This window comes from Pleurodeles waltl, chromosome 1_2, assembly GCF_031143425.1.
Source record: "Pleurodeles waltl isolate 20211129_DDA chromosome 1_2, aPleWal1.hap1.20221129, whole genome shotgun sequence".
Lineage (NCBI taxonomy): Eukaryota > Metazoa > Chordata > Amphibia > Caudata > Salamandridae > Pleurodeles > Pleurodeles waltl.
Window position 1 is genome coordinate 996,300,387 of NC_090437.1, and position 21,372 is coordinate 996,321,758.

The window sequence follows — 21,372 nt, forward strand, 5'->3', positions numbered from 1 at the left end:
AAAATACAAAGGACTAATGGCGTCTACTGATGCAATCAGCATATGTCATTGTAAGGGGTGCCATACAGTAGAGGTGATTTCCCCCGGGGGTAGCTGATTCATTGTGATGTGGATTTTAGAGACATATCTCCCTGACAATTTGCACATTTTGTCTACCTTGTACATTTCTATGCCAAATGTGTAGTATATCTGAGGAATATTTAGTACTACCTATGTGACACCATTAGGAAAACTTACACATGGTAAAGTGTACATTGCTGATTGACATTGGTATTTCCATGTCACTTTCTTCAGGCTACTGTACTATTGTCAGCAAAATGACAGGATTTATTTACTAATGGCAGCTATCCACCCCCCACAATCGTCCCCCATCACCTCCTTCTTCCCAGTCCAAATTCTCTATTCCCCTACCTGTCCCAAGCACAAAGATACATCCATTTGCACCCACTTCAACACACATGCAGCACACATAGAAACAAACACCACAAAACACATGCATGCAGGCACTCAACAGTCACCCACAGATACCACAACAGCCACCATTTCCACAAACACTGTCATCACTCCACCAACACACACTACAACCACCATGCCCACACCCACCACAATACCCACGGAGACATCTACCACATCAACCATACCCCAGACACCACCCCAGTACACACAGACCTATCCACCACATCCAGCATTCCCACACACACCACCCCAACACACACAGACACATCCACAACATCCTCCATAAACACAGACACCACCCCAACAGACATACACACATCGACCAATCTCCCAGCACCTCCACCTCCACCTCACAGCTCCCCAAGACACACAAACACCTACACTCACACACAACAGACACCACCCAAACACAAGCATACCTTACACATGCACACACCCAAGGCTTCACCTCCCACAGACATAATCACCACTCCCCCAAACTCCAAATCTCAAATCGCTTCTGATGACGCCACCCGTTTTCCCAAGGAGAGTTTATTTTTTGAGCTTGCCCTTTTCCCTGTTCCTTACACCCCATCCCAAACCCAAGAGGACCCCACCCACATCCCAACCCATCCCTTACAGCATGAAGTCCTCCTTTGTCATACATGCCCCCCTGCAAGCACCCATAGGCCTCACTCAAAGAAGAAGCCCACCCTTCCAAAGAAAAAGTCCCCCTCCCACACCTAAGCACAAACCCACCCATCCCAAATCCGACCCATCCAACCCAAGCATGATCCCTTAGGTGCCTGCTTGCCCACATGATGCTCCTTCCTGTGGAGGTTCCCTGGCAGTGATTGGAGTCAAGGTTTGGGCACAGTACCTTGCATGGACTCATATGGACTGGCCAATGGCCTTTGACCTACATCATTTAGGCCTTATTATGATAGTGGCACTCGTAGTGGCTTTCGGACCGCAGTAGTTATGGAGGTCTGACCACCTCATTATAAGGTTGGCGGGCAGCCCTGCTAACCTACTGCTGTCTCCGCCAGGATCTTAAATCCTGACAGGCTGATGGTGGTGGAGGTGGAGGTTGGAATCAGCCAGGGCGGTACTGAAGTCTGCGCTGCCCTGCTGATTACGACCTGGTTGTCCGCCAGCCTTTTCATGGTGTTTTCACTGCCATGAAGAGGCTGGCTGAGAACAAGTTCAGTGGGCCAAAGGGGGGCTCCTTCACTGCCCATATACTTGGCATGGGCAGTGCAAGAGTCCCACTGCCAGGCACCCTTGCAATGCTCACTGTCTGCACAGCAGACAGTGAGCATTGCAAGGGTGCTGGTGCACCCTGCGGGTGACAGCATTGCTGCTGGTTTGATTATGAGCTGGCGACAAAGGTGCCATCACTTTCCTGCTGGACTGACGGGCAGAAACTTTGGTTTCCACCCCTTTAGCCCAGCAGGAAAGTTGTAATGGGCCGGGCGCTGAGGCAGCCAATATGGTGGCAACCTCCCTGTCAGAAGTTCAGAGGATGGGTCATCCTGACCGCCAAACTCATAATCAGGCACTTAGTGTTAATAAACCCAAGTTGTTGTTTTATTTGGTACACATTTTTCCTGCCATTACTTTTCTACCTTTTTGTTGTTCCTCAGAAACCTGTGTTGTCTGCCTACAGTTGTGTTTGTCTGACTTTGTGGGCAGTGCTGGTGTCATCCAAGACAAGGGTATATGTTCACTGTATGGATATGTGTTTATTAATCCAATTGGGGTGTCATCGCATTGTGTTTTCTTTGCTATGGTAAATATTTCATCTTGTGTTGGCCAATGTCAGTATTCATAGTGTTAGAATTGTCCCCCTGATATGGAATGCACATTTGTCTCAGTGCAGAAGCTACAGTTTTGTTTGTCCACACATGGAGGGTGTTTCAATTGTGCTACTTTGCTTTGCATTTGACTGACAATGTGTTCATTTTGATATGTGTACCTTGAAGCTACTTCATCTAGCTGTATGGCCCATGATGTTGCTGGTGTATTTGCTTCCTTGACTTGCACCTATACATTATGAAGATAGGCATGTCACTTGGCTCAAATAGTGTTTGTCCCTGAGATATATGAAGGGCCAGTCCCTGTGCAAATGGTGTTTTAGTGCATGTGCAAAGTGAATTGTGTCCCAGGGCAGCATCCTTCCAGGAGTGCTCCTGATGCCCTCTTGCCTATTGTGCAGGTATTGTTTGCATTGTGAGGTTTACATTTTTGTCTCACAAAATATTGTCCACCCCATTGACCTTCCATTGTGTTGCAATGTGGGTGATGTGTGGGTTCATTATAGGGATGTTTCATTGGAGGGGTCTTTGTGTTCCATGCCAAATCCATACACATGTGTATTCAATCTGATGACAATCCATGGCATGTGAGCAATGTGAGGGTGTCAGTTGAATTGGTAGATTTGATGTTAATGTGGTTTTGCTGTTGTGTGAAACAATGTTATGTACACTTCACTGTACCTATGCCTAAGATGTAAACACGTGTGTTATTGTGGAGTGTGGTGGTTCAGTGTCAGTGACCTGCCCAAAGGTAGCAGATACTAGCTGTGAAAGTGTAATTTTTTTGTGAATGACTTTGACCCGGGACACAGTGACAAGTGTACTTGGTGCCCGTAGCGTGAACCCCATATCAAGTGGTTGGTGGCGCAATGATCTGTTGTTGAGTTTAATGAAACTAAATATAAGGGGGGAGGGACCGGGAGATTAAATGGTCCAGCGTACAGTCTCCCAATAATAGTGTTGCAAATAAAGGTACACTGTTCCACGTATTCAATAATGGCCTAGGGGACCTGGAGTCACAGCAGCAAGAGCCCTCAAGCATCACAATGGATGACAAGCATCATCATCTGGAAATGCTCCTCGCCAGGCCGGCGCTGCAACGCCTGGCGGGCTCCCCGTAGGGGGGCTCTAAGCCGTACTGTTCTGATAGTGACTGGTGGGTTCAAACTATCTGGACCGAAATGCCTATATTCTGGCACCAGGACACAAAGGAGAGAACGGAAAGAAAAACAAACTAAAATTGGTTATTCATCACCACATATATCATATTTTTAATCAATGTAATTGGATGAAAACCAAGGTTAAAAACAGGAGGAGAGTAAAAAAATTGAGTATATAATGCTCAATTACTCTAAAAAAAGCAACAAATGTGCGAGGTCTATAACTTTTATAGTACCTCTAGGTAAAGGTCGACATGTTTCGTGTCATGCGGTCCAAAAGGATCCAATGACGCTACATCAGGACCAAAAAATGAGTGCTTCTCCAATTAAAGAAAAAGTCTCAATTAAAAAACACAAACCGGTCACTTACATTAAAGTAAACTGGCTAAGTCAAAGTCGAGTCGCCCATCCCCAAATTGAAAACAGACTCCTTGGGAAGCGCGTTCAAAGGACTCAGAACAACACTTTGTATATCCGAATCTGGTCCATAACTCAGGACCTACCCTCCAGAACAGCGTCCCGTAGTTGAGTTTAATGAGACAGGTAGATGTGTGTTCTTACCATCAGTTGCATCCACAGCGGTGTGGATTTTTGGGCTCCATCGATGAGCAGCAACAGCGGCAGGCTGTATGTGATGGGCTTCATGGTAGCGCATGACGTGTAACACTGCCTGCAGGTGAGTTGCTTCCTTTATATTCTCTGTTTCCACCTGCTTGGACATGGTGGTTGGACTGCTGCGGTTACATTGGCAGAAGGCAATATCATCATGTGTCCGGCGAAAACACTGGCTCCGTCAACCTCGCCACCCCAGAGGTCTGCACTGCCTGGCAGTGTTGGCAGGACCACTGCGGACTTTTCTCTATGGGATTGCATGCATCGTAATACAGTGGTCCGACTGCCAAGCTGGCGGTCCGACCGCTACCACTGCCATAGCAGTCCATAGACCACTAAACTCATAATCAGACCCACAGTCTTGTTTTGGGATTTTTGGTTTATTTAGTTGTATGTGGACATTCCACCATGGTATTTGGAATTTGGGTTGGAGTCTGTGACTGGAGCTGAGCAGTTTGCCAACTGAAAGGCCTTCAAAATAATCCACTAAGGGGCTATGTCTCTGTTTATTATGTTGGTAGAAAGAACTTTCTATGAATAAATTGTTAAGTTTCTACCTTTGTGACAGGGACATAGATTAGTGCAATAATTGTTTTCATTCAAAGACTGATTGACTGCTTGTTGCATGTTATAAATTTAGGGGTATAATTATGATGTCCCTATTGCCACCTTGCACCACATTAGCATCATTTTGTTTTACGCAAATGTGGCATTAAGGTGGCATTTCCCAAATGCCATATTTACAAAGTGGCACAATGCAAGCATTAACCATTTGTAATCTCTTGTTCCACATTATGCCTGCGCCAGGCATATCGCATGAAATGGGGGAAATCCCACTTAGGGAGGCCCAGAAAAATGGTGCAGTGAAATGTATGAAATTTTACTGCTCCATTTCTAGCTTCATTTTTAACACCTGCCTAAGGCAGGCATTAACATGACGCTCCTACTATAAACAATGGGCCTCCCTGTGCTTAGTTGCATTAGCACCATGATTTATGGTGCTAATCCAGCAAAGCACCCCATTAGCTGCATAAATTATGATGCTAATGAGGACATTACCACTATGGTGTGCTGTATTGTAAATACGTTGCACACATGGTGTCATTAGGGGGACGCAATGGGGTGCTAGACAAGTGGCGCATCATGAATGATGAGCCACTTTTCCATAAATATGCCCTTTAGTGCACATTGTCGGAGGGATCTCCATATGCTCTTATTAAAATAGTGGCATGTCTTGTATTGCTATGTGTGGGCAAAGTTTTAAAATAAATTGAATCATGGCTACATGCTCTAAATCAATTATAATTATATGTGGGCAGTAGTAGTTTAATTTTACTGGGGTTTATTAGTTCGTAATGTGTGCTACCTTGTCTATCAGTTAGTTGTGCATATCATATGGTATATTTGTGTTCTAATATTCACCATTAATGGTTTGTATCTGAGTGAATGGTGTGGAGCGCATTTTGAAGGTCCCATCCGTCATCTATTTTTGACATTGGCTTTGTTTTATTGAGTTATCTGCTGTATATTAGTGTTCATTTTTTATTGGTCCGCTTATCATGTAAGGGGAAGGGTTCCTCATCAAGTATGGTTGTTAATTTTTTAGTTTGTGCAATCAAACATTTAAAGTTGGGTATAGCTGGTTGCTGGCCTGTCATGTGTTCGTGGACTTTACAAAGTAAATTGTTTAGTATTTTAGTTGTGGGCTATTGTGAGCTAGTGCCTGTCTTTCTTATATCTTGCAATACTTGCTTTACTTCTATTTCTTTCACATTTGGGGAGTGGTTGTATTCCCTTACATTAGTTACTGTGTCATCATTTGTAGTGGCCCTCCCACAGCAAGCATTAGATTAATATTTAGCACAAATTCAATTGATTGTTTTCCTAAAAGTAATTTATTGGCTGTAAGTGTAGCCCATGCAAGATAACTATTGCTTTCCTTTCTGTGATGTGATGTATCTTGCTCTTTCTGTCATTATGTCTAATGTAGTCTACCTAACTGTATTGTTAAATGTTTAATACATTTATTATTCACATAGAAAATTCTGCTACTCTGTGTCTGTTTCATACTTCCATGTATGTTCTTGCTGCATGTTTCAGACTTTATTTGCAGGTTTTCTGTTGAGGGTGTTGCAATGTGGAACAGATTGTTTCTTTTCTTTTGGGTTTTCTTTTGAGTTTGATTTTTAACGTTTGTTGGTATCTAAATATTAACAAATGGAAGTATTAGAGAGTTTTGTTACTTATCTGTTATTGTACATTTTTCATTTTAATTATTTTAATATTTTAGTTTAAGTATATATATATATATATATATATATATATATATATATATATATATATATATATATGTCACCCGTAGATAGTTACAGTTAGGACCATGAATCTATAGAAAAGGCAATTGCCTAAATCTTTGGTGCCATTTGATGAATCTTCACAAACTTTTCCAAAATAAGTGCTCCCGAGAATCATGCTATGTATAGAAAGTTTTGGGGTGATCCGTCAAGCGGGAGCTGAGAAGTAGAGGGGTCAAAAGAGTTGTGTTTCCCATGTTAATTCCCATAGGGATTTTGAACACGACTACTGCCTGAACTACACCAACCTTGCCATAAAGGTAGCTTTTGGTCCAGAAAGAAGCCTTTATCCTGTTTGGTGTTAATCCATTTCAGTAGTTTTTGATAGTAAAATAAATATAGCTATCCAAAGGTGCAAAGGATTAATTAATAATTCACGAATATTCACAAATGCACACTTGAATAGAAGCACTATAATTGGCTGGCCAAAACCTGAACAGAAAGTTGGAGCCACCATTTTAATGTCCTTGGACATGGTCCCTGGGGCAGAATAATGAAATTAAAGTAGCTTAGCGGGTTAGGAAGAAGGTACCCTGACCCTAGCGATGTGACATAGAGTTGTTTTTTTTCACCATGCGTGATATTTGCAAATTATTCAAGAATATTCGAGAATGTTTGCAACTAATTTGCGAATATCACACATGGTGAAATAAAAATATATTTTTTTCACAGACTCATTCATGGATTAATTCATTTACTCATACATGCACCCAGAGACTCATGCACCCACTCACACACCCACTCATGCACCCTTTCAGACACACTCATAGACTCACACGCCCACTTTCAGACCCACTCAGACACTCACACACCTACTTATAGATCCATTAAAAGAGACAAGTTCTGTGGCCAACCACCCACTGCACATGGCCAAAGGCCTTGAGTAACGCAGGGTTGCGTGGTTATAAGGGCTTGACTGTAGGGCCTGGCCACTGCAGTCAACCCCTACAATAGACAGCCGAAGGCCATGCACATTGGTGGTTGATAATGCATAGTAATTAAAATTACTTCATGTTAAAAAGCCATAAAAATTCACTGAAAAAAACAAAGGTTACAGGGATGTAATAGCTAGGTACTGAATTTACTTGTACAAAAATATAGAAATTCAGCTGTTAGAGTTATTTCAAGTATCAATAACTCGCGCCATAAGGTAACTATAACTCGCACATTTGTCATGCACAACTAATTTCTCCAGAATGTATATCAGTGGAGACAACCTCTATGGCATCTTTGATATTTTAACTTGTAATAAAATTATTAATGAGAAAACTGACCTTAGGATGCGAGTTATAGTCACTTCAAATACCTCTAACTGCTGAGTTTTCAATGGTTTTGTGCGAGTATATTTAGAACCAAACTGTAACTTTTGTAGCTCTTTTGTAGTTTTTGGAATAGTAAGTTGATAACATTTGTGTACCATTTATATTGTTAGTTTAATTGTACGATTTTAATGGTTCAGTTTGTTTATGGTTTATTTTTATTCATTAGTTTTCAGTTATACCTTTTTATGGTGAGCACTAGTTGTGTTGGTCTACCAGAGTAATCAACAATCAGGACATTTGCCTGTTTGATAAAAGTGGCATATAACAGTGATATTCCAAGTCGAATGACACTGCTACTTCCAACAATAAACAGTGACATTCCAAACTGAGACAGTATAGTTGTTTATCACATATACACACCAGAAATCTGCAGTCTCTGACATTATATGTTGGCATAGGTGGCTTTTGAGAGATTGCATTTTATAGCTACTGTAATTTCTCTATAATTGCTTTTAAATGTGCTAAGTTATACATTGTCAAAGTCATACAAATAAGTTGAGTATATATCTAGTGGATGGTAGCAGCACTGTTTGTCATGAGAAAGATTTATTGTGATTGTTCGTAATATAGGCATGTAACTTGTGATGATCCTGACCATCTGCAAAATCTGCCTAAATGTCCTCCTAATAACAGAAAATGATACTAGGGATTCCAAAACTTGTTCGGTCTTCCCAGTTTATTGTTCTGGAGCTGCATGCGAAAAACAATTCCGCCATGTGGCAACTGGCTGAATTTGGCTGGAAGTCCGCAATACAAGAGTAAGGTAGATTTGCCAAAATTCCAATAATTCTACACATAGAACAGGATATTCCACCCACCCCTACAGTTATGTCTAGTGTTTTATTAAGACTGACATTGGGATGACACCCATCTCGCTAGTTCTCAATGAGTGTTGGTCTCTTGTGTCAACCTTTACTGTGCCCCTGCCAAACTGAGTGTATTTGCTGCTCCTACTTCTTGCAACATTACAGACACAGGACCTGGGCAGAGTAAAGAAGATTACTTTTGCCTTCTGTACTTAGTGCTTATGTGTGGAAATGTAATATTTAAGTAAGGTGTGTTAAAACTGTTGTGTGCATGAGTGTGCATTGGGCTTTGGATGTCAAATGAATCCCTGTGTAATTGATTGGCATACATGCTTTGTATGAGATAGCAAGATTTATAAGGGTGGTCACTACCATTTCACCCATTCTTGTGTGTATATTTCACCTAGTTTGACACCAGTTATTTATACAATAGACAGGCCAAGGAGCTGGTGAGGGCGAAGGCATTAAAGATATGCTGCTCCAAAGAGGTGAGTGTGTGCCCTCCACTGGGGCATACAGTTGCAACTCCCTTTCATCTTGTAATTGCTTTATCACATCCCCCATGGTGAATGCTTCTGCCAGAAGTGCATTCAAGCTATTGGTGAGAAATAATAGTGAAGGGACTAAGGCCGCTTGGAAATTATCTCTGGGTTCACTCCATCTAGCAGGTGAAATGCTCTCTCTGACCACAAAAAAATACAGATAAAGTATCGAAATATGGATGCCAAACCCATACAGTGTAACTGCATATGATAACCGGGCACACCAACAGATGGATGTTTTTGTGCCTTGTAGTTGAATTAATGCTTGTGGGGTACAGAGCAAGTGACCAGCTTCAAGGTTGAGAGAGCAGGGTCTCACTAGATCTTATGCAGGAGTAGCAAGCACTGGTAGAATCACAGGGCATGAGAAATGTAGGGGCACACAAGCAAGTGCAAATCTAGCAATCTGTGAATGCTTTAATTGAGGAGATGCAAGCATATTTAGGTACATCCCTACCTTCTGAGTTCATCCTTAGAATATCACTGAAAGAGGCGATCTGTTTATGATGGAGCTCTCCTTGACTTCACATCTCTAAATCAGCAGTCTTACATTTTCCTTTCTGGCTAGCTGGTAAGACAGAAAGATAATGAGAAAGAAACTACCTTTTTTCATTCTGTCTTTGCTTGAGGGGTGGCTGACAGCAATCCAACCAATCGCATTGGAAAGTGTAAATAATATCCAGTTAGGAAGCATACACCACACCAGCTCTCAGTTTTCAGACTGCGGAAGCTTCCCAATTTCCAGATATTTCTTAAAGTATCTAGAAAATTCCCATTTTCCTCAAACGCTGACTTGATCACCATAACCCGTGTGAGTCAGGTAGACACTCCTGATTTCTCTTTCATGTTAAAACCCCTTCTGAGGACTTAATGAAACTTGTGGCTCAATTATTGTTCTGATCTCCTCGGTAATTGTCCTCAATTCAGCAGTGCTCCAGATCTGAAATGTTGTTGCATTGCAAATTCTATCTTTCACACGAAGAAAGATGTCCAAACTCATCACAGACTTGTCAAACCTATAAATCCAAGCAATCTAGGGCCATATGTACTAAAGCATTTTCCCATAGACACAGAATGGGTAAAACCCTTTGATACATCTGGCCCCTCGTGTCTTAAACAAGTGGGACCATCAGAAGGAGAGAGTCGCAGGGCTCTTAGCTCCAGACCACATGCATTTTGAGGCCCTACTTCCGTGATACCACAGAAATATACATGTTGTTCCTTCCTAAGTCTGCTAATGCAACAACACCAATAACTGGCACCATATACTGTACTATGTATTCCACTAAAATAAATCTTTAATTCCTACCAATTTTTTACCAGCTTTTTCCTTCAGACACCAAAAAATAGGTCCTACAAAATGTTAGCTCCCGGCCACATGCAACATTCTGATATGCCTGCATGCCAGACAGCAGTGTTAGCCCCAGCAGCATGACTCAACATAAGGGCATAATAGACGTGCAGCGAATGAAGATGAGGCAATCCCTCAAGGGCCCATCAACACCTATATGAGGTTTTCTTGTTTATGTGTAAGGAATATTTTAGTGAAACCAATATTATAAATTCATATGACTTGTGTCTCCACCAGCCATCACTTGTAGGTACCTAACCCAGTGACAAGAAAACTATACTTATTTGTTTAATAGGTGAACTCCAACCACACATTTAAAAATGTATATTTCCTCAACCATTGACTTTTCTTTTCTATTAAATTTCAAATTGTCTCACTCTGAAAAATATATTAGCATGTTTTTCTGTCACTATATTCAATCATTTTACCATTATGAAATTGATATTTTAAAAACTAATATTCCCAACGGTCTGCTGTAGTTGAGCTATGTTTGTCCCACACAGCTTACAAGTATTTTAAAATATTTTGATCTAGATATCTATTATATGCAAGGTTAGGGATTCACCTTATGCGATCAAGCAAATTACTGACATGTTAACTTTGTACCTATTGCAGACAGACTGCTAACTTGTGTGGAGAGTAAAAGGCTTGCTGCCTCTCACAATTGTTTCTTTTCTCTCTTCCTCTTTAGGTTGACCATTAATGCTGAATGTTACCTTCAGCTTCATAATTTTCCAATGGATGAACATTCGTGTCCACTGGAGTTTTCAAGCTGTGAGTAGTAAAGTGTTCAACCTTTTTATCTTTCTTTTAAAATACAGATTGACCAAAGCAGCTGACACTCAAAACTACCAAGTAGTTTAGTTGCTGATTATGACCATTTGCAGAGGGATGAGTTAGACATAGACTTAACCAAAGGCCAGAACATGCATATGACACCTGGCATCTAGCAGAGGCCTATTCACAACCTGTGCTTTGTAGTACATGAATACCTATTACTGAAGTACTAATCACATACTATAAAATGTAATTCACTAATCTACAGACAGAGACCTCAGCTTCGACCTCACACATCTTTTTCTATGTGGAGATCTCCACCACTGTGGCATAGATCTCCATAGCACACATGTATACAATTTAGGTGTAATTGAGGAAAATGAGACATATCTACTTCAAAATGGAAAGAGTTTATTGAATTTTAAGGAAGGATTTAGGAAGGCACATTCTAGTACAAACTAACATACCATAAATAGCAGGACCAATTGTATTTCCAAACTGAATGCATAGTTATTACCATCCTAGAGGTCAAAAAACCAGGAGTAGACTTAATAAAGTAAATCAGACACTACACATGGCCACTCACAGGTACTGAAACACACTCCCATAGAAAATGGAGGAGATAAAGAAGTAGCACACCATAGAAAATAATGTAAAAATAATCCAATATTGTATAAACACTCACACTAAATTCAGAAGGGAGAAATACTAGTGTGCACCTAGTAGAAGGCGGTACAACTCAAAAAGTAGGGCAGTGTGTTATGAAAATTACATCTTTTCTATTCTGGGTATTCCTATGCATGTGACAGTGAATCAACAAAAAGATGCATATGTAGGATGATGCTGGATGAGTGTGGTTAATGTGATAAACATTTAGGTGGTCATTATGACCCTGGCGGTATTACAACCGCAGGGCCAAAACGACGGGAGCACCGCCAACAGGCTGGCGGTGCCTCCTGGCGTATTTTGACTGCGGCGGTAGCGCCGCGGTCGCACGGCTGGGGCCGGCGGTTTTCCGCCACAATGGCCCCGGCGGATGTAATCCGCCAGGGCAGCGCTGCTTGCAGCGCTGCCCAGGGGATTACGAGTCCCGGACCGCCAGCCTTTTTCTGGCGGTCAGAACCGCCAGGAAAAGGCTGGCGGTACGGAGAGTCGTGGGGCCCCTGGGGGCCCCTGCACTCCCCATGCCACTGGCATGAGCAGTGCAGGGGCCCCCTGACAGGGCCCCATGCGGCTTTTCACTGTCTGCTGTCCAGACAGTGAAAAGTGCGACGGGTGCAAATGCACCCGTCGCACGGCCGCAACACCGCCGGCTCCATTTGGAGCCGGCTCCTATGTTGCAGCCGTGATCCCCGCTGGGCCGGTGGGGATCTCCAAATGGCCACGGCGGGGGTGCGGCCGCATTGGCGGCCGCATGGCGGTCAGATCTTGGCGGGCGGCTGATGCCGCCCGCCAAGGTCGTAATGACCCCCTTAGTTTATTGCATTATATAATAATCAAGCTTATGTGAACATATTTGCAGTGTTTAATTTGGTTTATTTTCACACTCAAACTAATGGGCTTGTGGATGGATTCAACAAGAACCTAAAAGGTATGATTATGGGGTTGTCTGACAAACCACATAAGAAGTCTGATGTCCTAAGCCTTGGAGGAGAGCCTGGAGCTTCATCAGAAAGGGCACATTGAAAAGGTGTATAAATGCATAAAAGTCACAAAATTGAAATCCTCCTAAGTAAATCTACCCAGTGTAAAATCAAAAAAATACTCTCTCCTGAGGGCTAGTATTGTAATGTCTGATGTTGCCAGTTATAGAAATTACAGTGCAGAAAACATTGGTAATTGTTGATGTTTCAACACCCTTCACAAGGGGTATGATAGCTCTACACCTACTGGGGGCATTCAATCTGCTTAGGGTGCATTGGTGGTGGGCCAGGCTTTGCAGTAGCTTCCACTATGGTCTTCTCCATAGCAGCAAATCGGTTTCAGCAAATTTGATGCCAGCTGACATCATACAACATTGGATCCTCCTCTGCTACAACCTGCAGCCCTGCTCAGTGAGGAAATCCAACTTTCAGTAAAATTTAAATCTGAAGTTAGAAAGCTTCACTAGGCCCGAAATTGAATAGCATCCAATCAGTGTTGATGGCTTTCCTGGCATGGACTTTTGACTGCATCAGTTGAAGCTTTTCCCACCTTTTTTGACAGCTTCACAGAGGACCTTGTACTCTGTCTACCCATCATCCAATAGCTTTTCTTTGGTTTAAGCCTGCAGTCTCACCCTGTTAAAAACTCTATCTTCTTGACAATTTTCTAAGTGTGAAGGTACGTTTTTGACGTAGACAAATCTGATTTGTGTATCTAACCTTCGCTCCATCATGGTCGTCCCTATACCAAACAGTTGTCCCAGTCTTGCGCGACCAACCCAGTTGCTGTTGGTGCTATTTGTTTTTTGGAACTACTTTTATTTAAAACTTTCAAAAATGTTATCTTTTGTTCTTCTGATTAGAGTTTTGTCCTTTTTTTGTCATTTTGATCATTTCACTATATTCTATTTTTATCATATGGAGTTTATATATTTTATTCTTTTTTTGTCTTTTTAACTATTTTGGTACTTCTAAATACTTCTAATTACTTTAAGATGTGTCTTAGGTTAAGCCTGTCTGTGCCATTGCTACTAGTGGTTCAGCTCAGGCTTAAATTACTGAAACATTTACTGGACCTAACAGGAAAAGTGACATTATTACTCAAACTGGAGTACCATCCACCTCAACTAATAATCCACTTTTTCACAGTTTGTAATCAGAAGTAGAACACAGGTATTTTAGATAAACTTTAATTCATGTCTCCTATTTGATTGCAGATAAGTTAATGTTTAATGCATTCATTCTCATTTCCTTACATATTTCAGATACATATATGCTTACAAGTGTCACTAGCTTTTTCGTATGTCTCTAATATGTGTGCACTCACTATCATGCAACACGAAAGGGGAGGCATAATGCTCTCCTACCTGGAACTTCAACCAATCTGTTGCCACCTGTAACATGAATCCATCAAAAGAAATATTACATGGCCATTCTTGCATTCATAGCAGAAACAGTCAAACAACTCCTGAGTGAATGCTGCAAATCATAACACACGTTTCAAACCCAACATGGATGTGTAATCACATCACTGCACAAAGAATGTGTGTTAGGAAATGTGTCAGTAAACCTTATGCAAGCTAATTTACCCAAATATGGGTTTAGACATCCCTGGTCTTGGATATCATGAGAATCCCTGTAGTCAAATAATTTTAGGTGGGCCTGGGAGTAATTTTAATTACGGCAGAGTAGTTTGAGTAATTTTGGCAATTCTCCGTTATACTTTGATGCTGTATTACCAGTATTAACATGGTTAATCTTGCATGCATAATTAAAGGTATTTTTATCATAAAATACCCTACAGGAAAAGCACGTTTACTGAGTGAGAGTGGCTGCTCATACTGCTGTTTATGTTCTGTTGCTATTAATTTTTGTAGTACAACGTGCATCCTTGTATCCATTCTGGAGGCTAGGGGGGATTTGTACTCTAAGAAAATAGAGCTAATTGCAGAATTGCTCTTCTTGCATTGTTCCACGTAATCTCACCAACTTGTTAGGTAATCCTGCATGACTATGCCACACAAAGTTAAGCATTATTTAAAGTACAAAATAAAGTATTTGTATACTTATCTTGACATTCATTATTCACTGATTAATAGTGTCTTATTATAGTGCCATTGTTGTAATCAATTTTTTTCTGACAGAGACCGTGTATGCATGCTAGATACATATATATATATATATATATATATATATATATATATATATATATATATGTATGTATAATATCTCTGATATATGATGTATACTTATCATCAGGAATGCTACCACCACACTCAGGCCATGTTCCTGCCAATTACAATGTATATAAACCATGCTCATGACCTAAGGCATATAAGAATGCCAGGCAAACCAGAGAAAGTGCACATAATTATGTAAATTTGCTTCCGTGCTCTATGATACAGGATTCAGTGTTCAAAGGATATTGTATGTGACACAGTATATCATGTCATTACTGCGTACCAGGTACTGATGAGAGTTGCAGTTTAGCCTCTGTCCACCTACTGTTTGTGGGAGACACTAATCATTCCCAAGGATAATCTAATGTTTTTGTTCTTCTATTATTTGAAAGTTATACTTGTCTACCTGTGATTGTAAAAATGCTATTTAGTGTGCAGTGGTATACAGGTAAAAAACACAGAGGACACAATTAGAAAAGTGAGTTAGGATGTAAATATTGTTTGATGAAGTCTGTATTTTAAATTGTTGGAGGATATATATTCCTCTTTCCCTTATTGGTTGGAAATATGCTTATACGATAAACCATATTTTATATAGACCTGAGCAACATTTTAATTACGCCAGAGTAATCAGTAATTTATTTTACTCTTTGATGCAAAATTGCTAAAAATTATACAATTACACTTATTTGCATACTTATTAGTCATTTGGAACAAAAACCTTAATACAGGGGCACAGGAACAACAAATTTAGTGAGAGGGCAACTGCTGCTATTTGTGTTCTGTTCAAATGAATCCCTTGCTTGATTTTAGACATGAAGGTGCATGTTGTGCTTAGAAAATAGAGCAGTATTACAGAATTTTGCTGTAATTTCACATGATCACAGTACAGCAAATTACATGTTACTCTCACCCCACTTATATGTTGAACCATTGTCATCTGTATCTCGTCCAAGATACCATGGTCTGCAAACTATTTAACTCAGTTGATACCATTTATTTAATCACGCAGCCCCTTGTTGCAAGTATGTAGGTGATAAATCCAGTACAGTTTGTAGTAAAATAGCTCTAAAAAAAGTTGTGTTGCCAGTTTTTGGTGGTACATTTTCTATTAATGACCATCCGCGACAGAGCCCTGGACTGGGTCACCTCCTTTCTCACTGGCAGAACCCAGAGAGTCCGCCTCCCCATTCTGCTCGGAGGCCACCAAAATCATCTGCGGCGTACCCCAGGGTTCGTCCCTCAGCCAGACCCTCTTCAACGTCTACATGGACCCGTTCGCTAACATCGCCTGATCCCATAACATTAACATTATCTCATATGCTGACGACACCCAGCTGATCCTCTCCCTCACCAAGGACTCCGCCAAGACCTACCTCCACGGAGGAATGAAGGCCATCGCTGAATGGATGAAGAGCAGCTGCCTCAAACTCAATTCTGACAAGCCGGAAGTCCTAATCTTCGGCTCCACCCCCTCCGCATGGGTTGAATCCTGTTGGCCTGCCACTCTCTCTCTGTAGTCCTCTGTAGATAATTGATTCGAACTTGGATTAAAATGTTTTTTCCAGTGCCAAATTGTCCGCTGACATACAAAAGAATTGGCTTAAATGTTGAACATTTACATTGATTCTTTTCATGGAGGAATCAATGCTCTATTTTTTTTTACTTCCATATTTCTTTCTGCTCATCATTCAGTTGTTCAGCTAACTGTTCCAAGTCAACATTTTCTTCTCTTGCTTGTTGCATTGTTGTTTCCACCTCATTTTTCACTATGGCTTCATTTTCAATTATCTTGACTGAGAGGTCTGGAACTCTGGCTGCTTTGTGAACTATCCTTTGCTATCTCAGAGTGGTTTTCTCTTGTTTAATTTCTTCATATAACATTTTCAGGTAGTTGAGGATTATTGGAGAGTTTTCGTAGCTGTCAAATTGTCCAAGTAACTCTGTTTCAGAACACCAAGGCTTGAATAGCTGGAGAAGTGCTAAGTAGAAAAATTATTTTTTCTCAGCAGCTCAACAAGTATGTTTTATATGGTTTATTGTTACCTTTTGCATGCCGAACTGGACAACCATCGCAACCAACTGTAGCATATTTCCCTTCATTAATGTTTTCCGTCACATTGTTTCTGTACCTATAGTATTGCACAATTTCATAAAGGCACATACTTTTGAGGTGTGGCTTCTTCTTGGATATCAGGTAACCAACATATGTGTTTTTCCAATATCTGTACTGTCCAGATCAAACTCTGCTAGGTAATGAATTTCTGGTAAATATTTCAAGACTCTGTTTTGCATGTTGGCAAGGCCTAGACTAACCTAAATAATTTCCCCAGATTTTGAGTACAAGCTGGCTAAACTCAACCTGTCACAATACTCAAATGAACTTATCTCCCTATGTGAAAGGATTTTGAAGCTGAAACTGCACAATTTCTTGGATAGAGATGTTTCTGCAGAAATGTTCTCCCACAGTTCCTTCATCTCTCTTTTCTCTGATTTTGTGATATATAAAGTAACATAGCGAGCAACAGCAGTGAAGTTGTCTGCAACAAACTGTGTCCATGTTTGTATTCCATAATTTCAGAGTGACAGGATTATAATCATTAATATATATTGAGGCCTTCGGTCTTCTCAAATTATTAGTATGTTTTGGTGATTTTGTTGTTAGACTGTGCCGGACTGCAGATAAAAAGCTGTTCACTCTTCCTTTGGAAATGATAGGTCATGGAAATCCAAAATGACACCTTGTATAAAATTTTCCTTTACATCTGTATCATCGGCAACAATACTTGCAACATCTATGTGTCTGGAAGCTTAGAACTTGCTGTCTCAGGCTTTTGTTTTTATTCTCATCTTGGAAGCTGCATTTAACACACTGTTTTGTGAAAGACAGTACACACTCATCACTATCAGTTCCAAATTTTGGTGCATCTGTTATCCATAAGAGCATGTGTATATAAGGAACACCTCATGCCTGGTATTCTTTTCACCCAAAAAATCCTCTCCATGAGCAGGATTTGTTTTATTGCATATAAAACCCAGCATCACTTGAAACTTGTGATTCAAATAACCACATACATTAGCAGGAGCAAAATTCCCCTGCTGTCTGCAAATAAATATCCTTAACGTTAGAGTTTGCTCCTCTTAGAAATTCAAGCAAATCATTGCATGCATACTCTGCGCAACTGAGGGCCTCATTTACAAGAAAATGACTGTGTGGCAATGCAAGTCAGCTTGCTGCACTGTGCTGCATCATTTTGAAAGTACAAGGATGCATTGTATTTACAGAAATGTGATGCATCCCTGTACTTTCCTCTGCAGTGGTGCACACACTGCTACCTAGCCCTAATTCAGGCACCCTTGCACCATGGTGCCTGCCTTGCAGAGGTGATTGTTTATGTGCAGGAAGGGAAATCTTCCTGCACATAAACACTAATTAATGGTATTTTCCTCTTTCTATGTGTGGTGCAAATGCAGCATACACAGAAAGAGGACAAACAGGGATAAACATTGTTATTCTTCCTCTTTGCACCACATTAACGCCACCCTTGAGGTGGTGGTGTAGGAACTATGCATTCCCAGCCTTGCATATCTCAGAATGCGTGCGATTCCATCAGGTTCCATAGGGGTTGTGTAGGAATACCCACAACAACACCCATGGAATACACCTTTCTTGCACAGTTGTGTATGAAAGGGGGCCATATTTAGAAGGCCATGAAAAGCCATGCAAGGTGGCTTTGTGTGGCCTTGTAAATATTGGCCCGCACACTGTGCCACCTGAGTGCCACAAAAAATGAGGTTCCAGGAGTGCAGTGTGCCTGTAAATGAGGCTCTGAGTGTCACAAACCAAGTCGATGCACCTAGGTTTCTGAGCATACAAAAGTTCTCCATGATGATGATACTAATATTTATTAGTATTCATTAGTACCATTAATACCACATTGATGTGCCATCAAATTAATTAATTTGTACTCCAGCTTTTCATCCTTACTTTGTATTTTATCAATAGACACCCTTGCAGAAGATTTTGCAAAGTAACTCCTGTCTTTAGTATATCTTTCACAGTATAAGACAGTTCTGACAAGACACTCTCAAATAACAGATGGAATACATATGGAATGCACTGGCAAAGCCCCTGAATATAGTCTTGATGACCTGTACTTTGCTGCTGGCATTTGCACATGCCAGTCATCATGTCACCCACCTAGTCCTGTGGGAAATAGCTGTGGAAAACAGTAAGCCTCTAAACTTTTTCCCACACACACATTTGAGCTCCTCTAGATTTTTTTTTCATTTGGAAAAGATAAATGGCATCTCCAACAGCTTCTTTGAAATGAGTTGGATGAATACCGCAGTGCTCATATATTTCTTCTACTCTTTGTTTATCTACTTTTTCTTTTTGTCCACTTGATTGTAGAACTTCATCATCAATACAAGTTACATCTCTAGTAACATCAACATTTGTGTTAAAAAAATATTTTCTTTCAAGTATAAAGTGTGGCTTTTTACACTTTATTCACTTTTACTTGCCCGATTTTATTTTTATTTTACTTTTGGTAGGCACTCCATTTACTAGAATGAGAAGTTCTTTTACATCTCTCTCAATATCCACAGTGTCAATTAAAAAAAAAAAATCTAGTGTTAAATAGACAACTCTTTCTTTAAGTCCTTTCTGTAACTCTGTTGCTGATAGTTTCCCTATCTTTGGTTTCATTCAAATTATTGCTTGAAATGGACGGACAGTATGAATTAGAATTGATTCATACACATTGAATTGTTCAAGTTCTTCTGGAATTGGTATCAGTTATAATCTATTATGAATTTCTCTAGCTTGCATTTTATTAACCTTTAATTTATCATAACAATACTAACATATTGTTTGCTCTGTGGCTGTATCAAAGTGTTCTTCTACAAATAGACATTCACTGAATTTATGCCACTCATCTTTGTTATACTGCTTAGTTTTAGACAGTACAACTACATTACAATTTTGGTTTTTGCAGTGAGTGTGGCGACAACAAATACAAACATACTCAGGTTTCTCAGAAGATAGTGCACTGAACTTGCCTATCTCTTTTCCAAAATGTCAATACCAATCTCTGTGTCCTGCTGCTCCACACCTCCAGTCACTACATCATAATTTCCTCTACATTTTTCTTCTGGACCAAAGAAACAAAACTGAATGTCTTCACAAAGTTTCTCAACCTCTTCCACAGTACCATGCAATAAAGCTCAATTAATCTGTCCTAAACATAAACAGTATTTACAGAATTTACATAATTTAGTCTCCTTACTAAATTTTGCATTTTTGAATGATGGACAGCTAATATTCTAAAGTGATGAAAAGTGATTTTAAACACTTTCTTTGAAAAACATGCCAGTCAATGTCCATGTAAGTTAGTGAATTTCCTAACTTTGCATGGATCTAATTCTTGTAATATTATATAATTTTCTCTTTGAGACTTCTGCATGAAAACTCTCTGGGGAAACTTTAAATTCTACCTAGTAGCCTCCATTTTATCTTCATCTTCTAAATCTGCCTCATTTAACTGCAGCCTTCTCCTGTGTGGTACTCAGGATTCCCTCCAAAATGCTCAGAGTGTTGATTGTGGGACACAACTTTGTGTTTTGGGCGAGAGAAAGTGCAAGAACAAGTGGTATTGACAGATACCTAGGTTTATCTAATGTGGATATTATTTGGGTTGGCCAAAGAGTGTTAAAGTGGCATTGTTGTGTAGCCACTTTAGTTATAGTTTCATACATGTTATTTTAGCAAGCCAGGCCTGCCCTATGCACTTTAACCTAGACATATTTTATTCAGCTTTGTTTTATTATTTTAACAATAGCCACATTTGCGGTCTTCTTTTATTTTATCTATCTAGCTGTTCTTTGCCTAGGCCACTGCATTCTTAAACAAGACATTTCATTCACTCTGTGCTTTTCTCAAGTCTGCAGTAATATAGGTTGCCGGCAAACGTGGTACGCTTTGTCTCTAGTGTTCATAGAAACATACACACTCTTACTTGGGGATACTTTCTTGGAAAATCAGCTGTTTTATTATAAAAACACTACTTTGACCTATGTACGTGAGAGGGAGATTCCAACCAGATGACCACGACTGTATGCTGATTGCTGAGTGCTCAGCTGCAGCTGCTTATGTAGACTACAGGCCTCTTGCTCAGGTATGAGGGATGATGGGAACCTGAAGGGCAGAATTAGAGCTTAACATGCTGTGCTCTAACATATCCTAAGTAGGAGCTATTTTTAATGATTCTAGTGACAATATGGTAGCATTATTTTTATGTTTCACTCTACCAATTTTAATCCTGTCATGCTTCATTGTCCTAGTTATTGCAGTCCATGCTTTATTATCTAA

At 40.3% G+C, this 21,372-nt stretch overlaps 1 protein-coding gene across 1 annotated transcript in view; it reads left to right on the plus strand.

The window, feature by feature from the left end:
- The window catches only part of GABRG1 (gamma-aminobutyric acid type A receptor subunit gamma1), a 358,052-nt gene that overhangs the window by 131,027 nt on the left and 205,653 nt on the right, over window positions 1-21,372 (plus strand). The window contains exon 5 of the mRNA XM_069201737.1: window positions 11,091-11,173. Coding sequence (XP_069057838.1) covers window positions 11,091-11,173 — 83 coding nt within the window. The remainder of the gene's footprint in view (window positions 1-11,090; window positions 11,174-21,372) is intronic.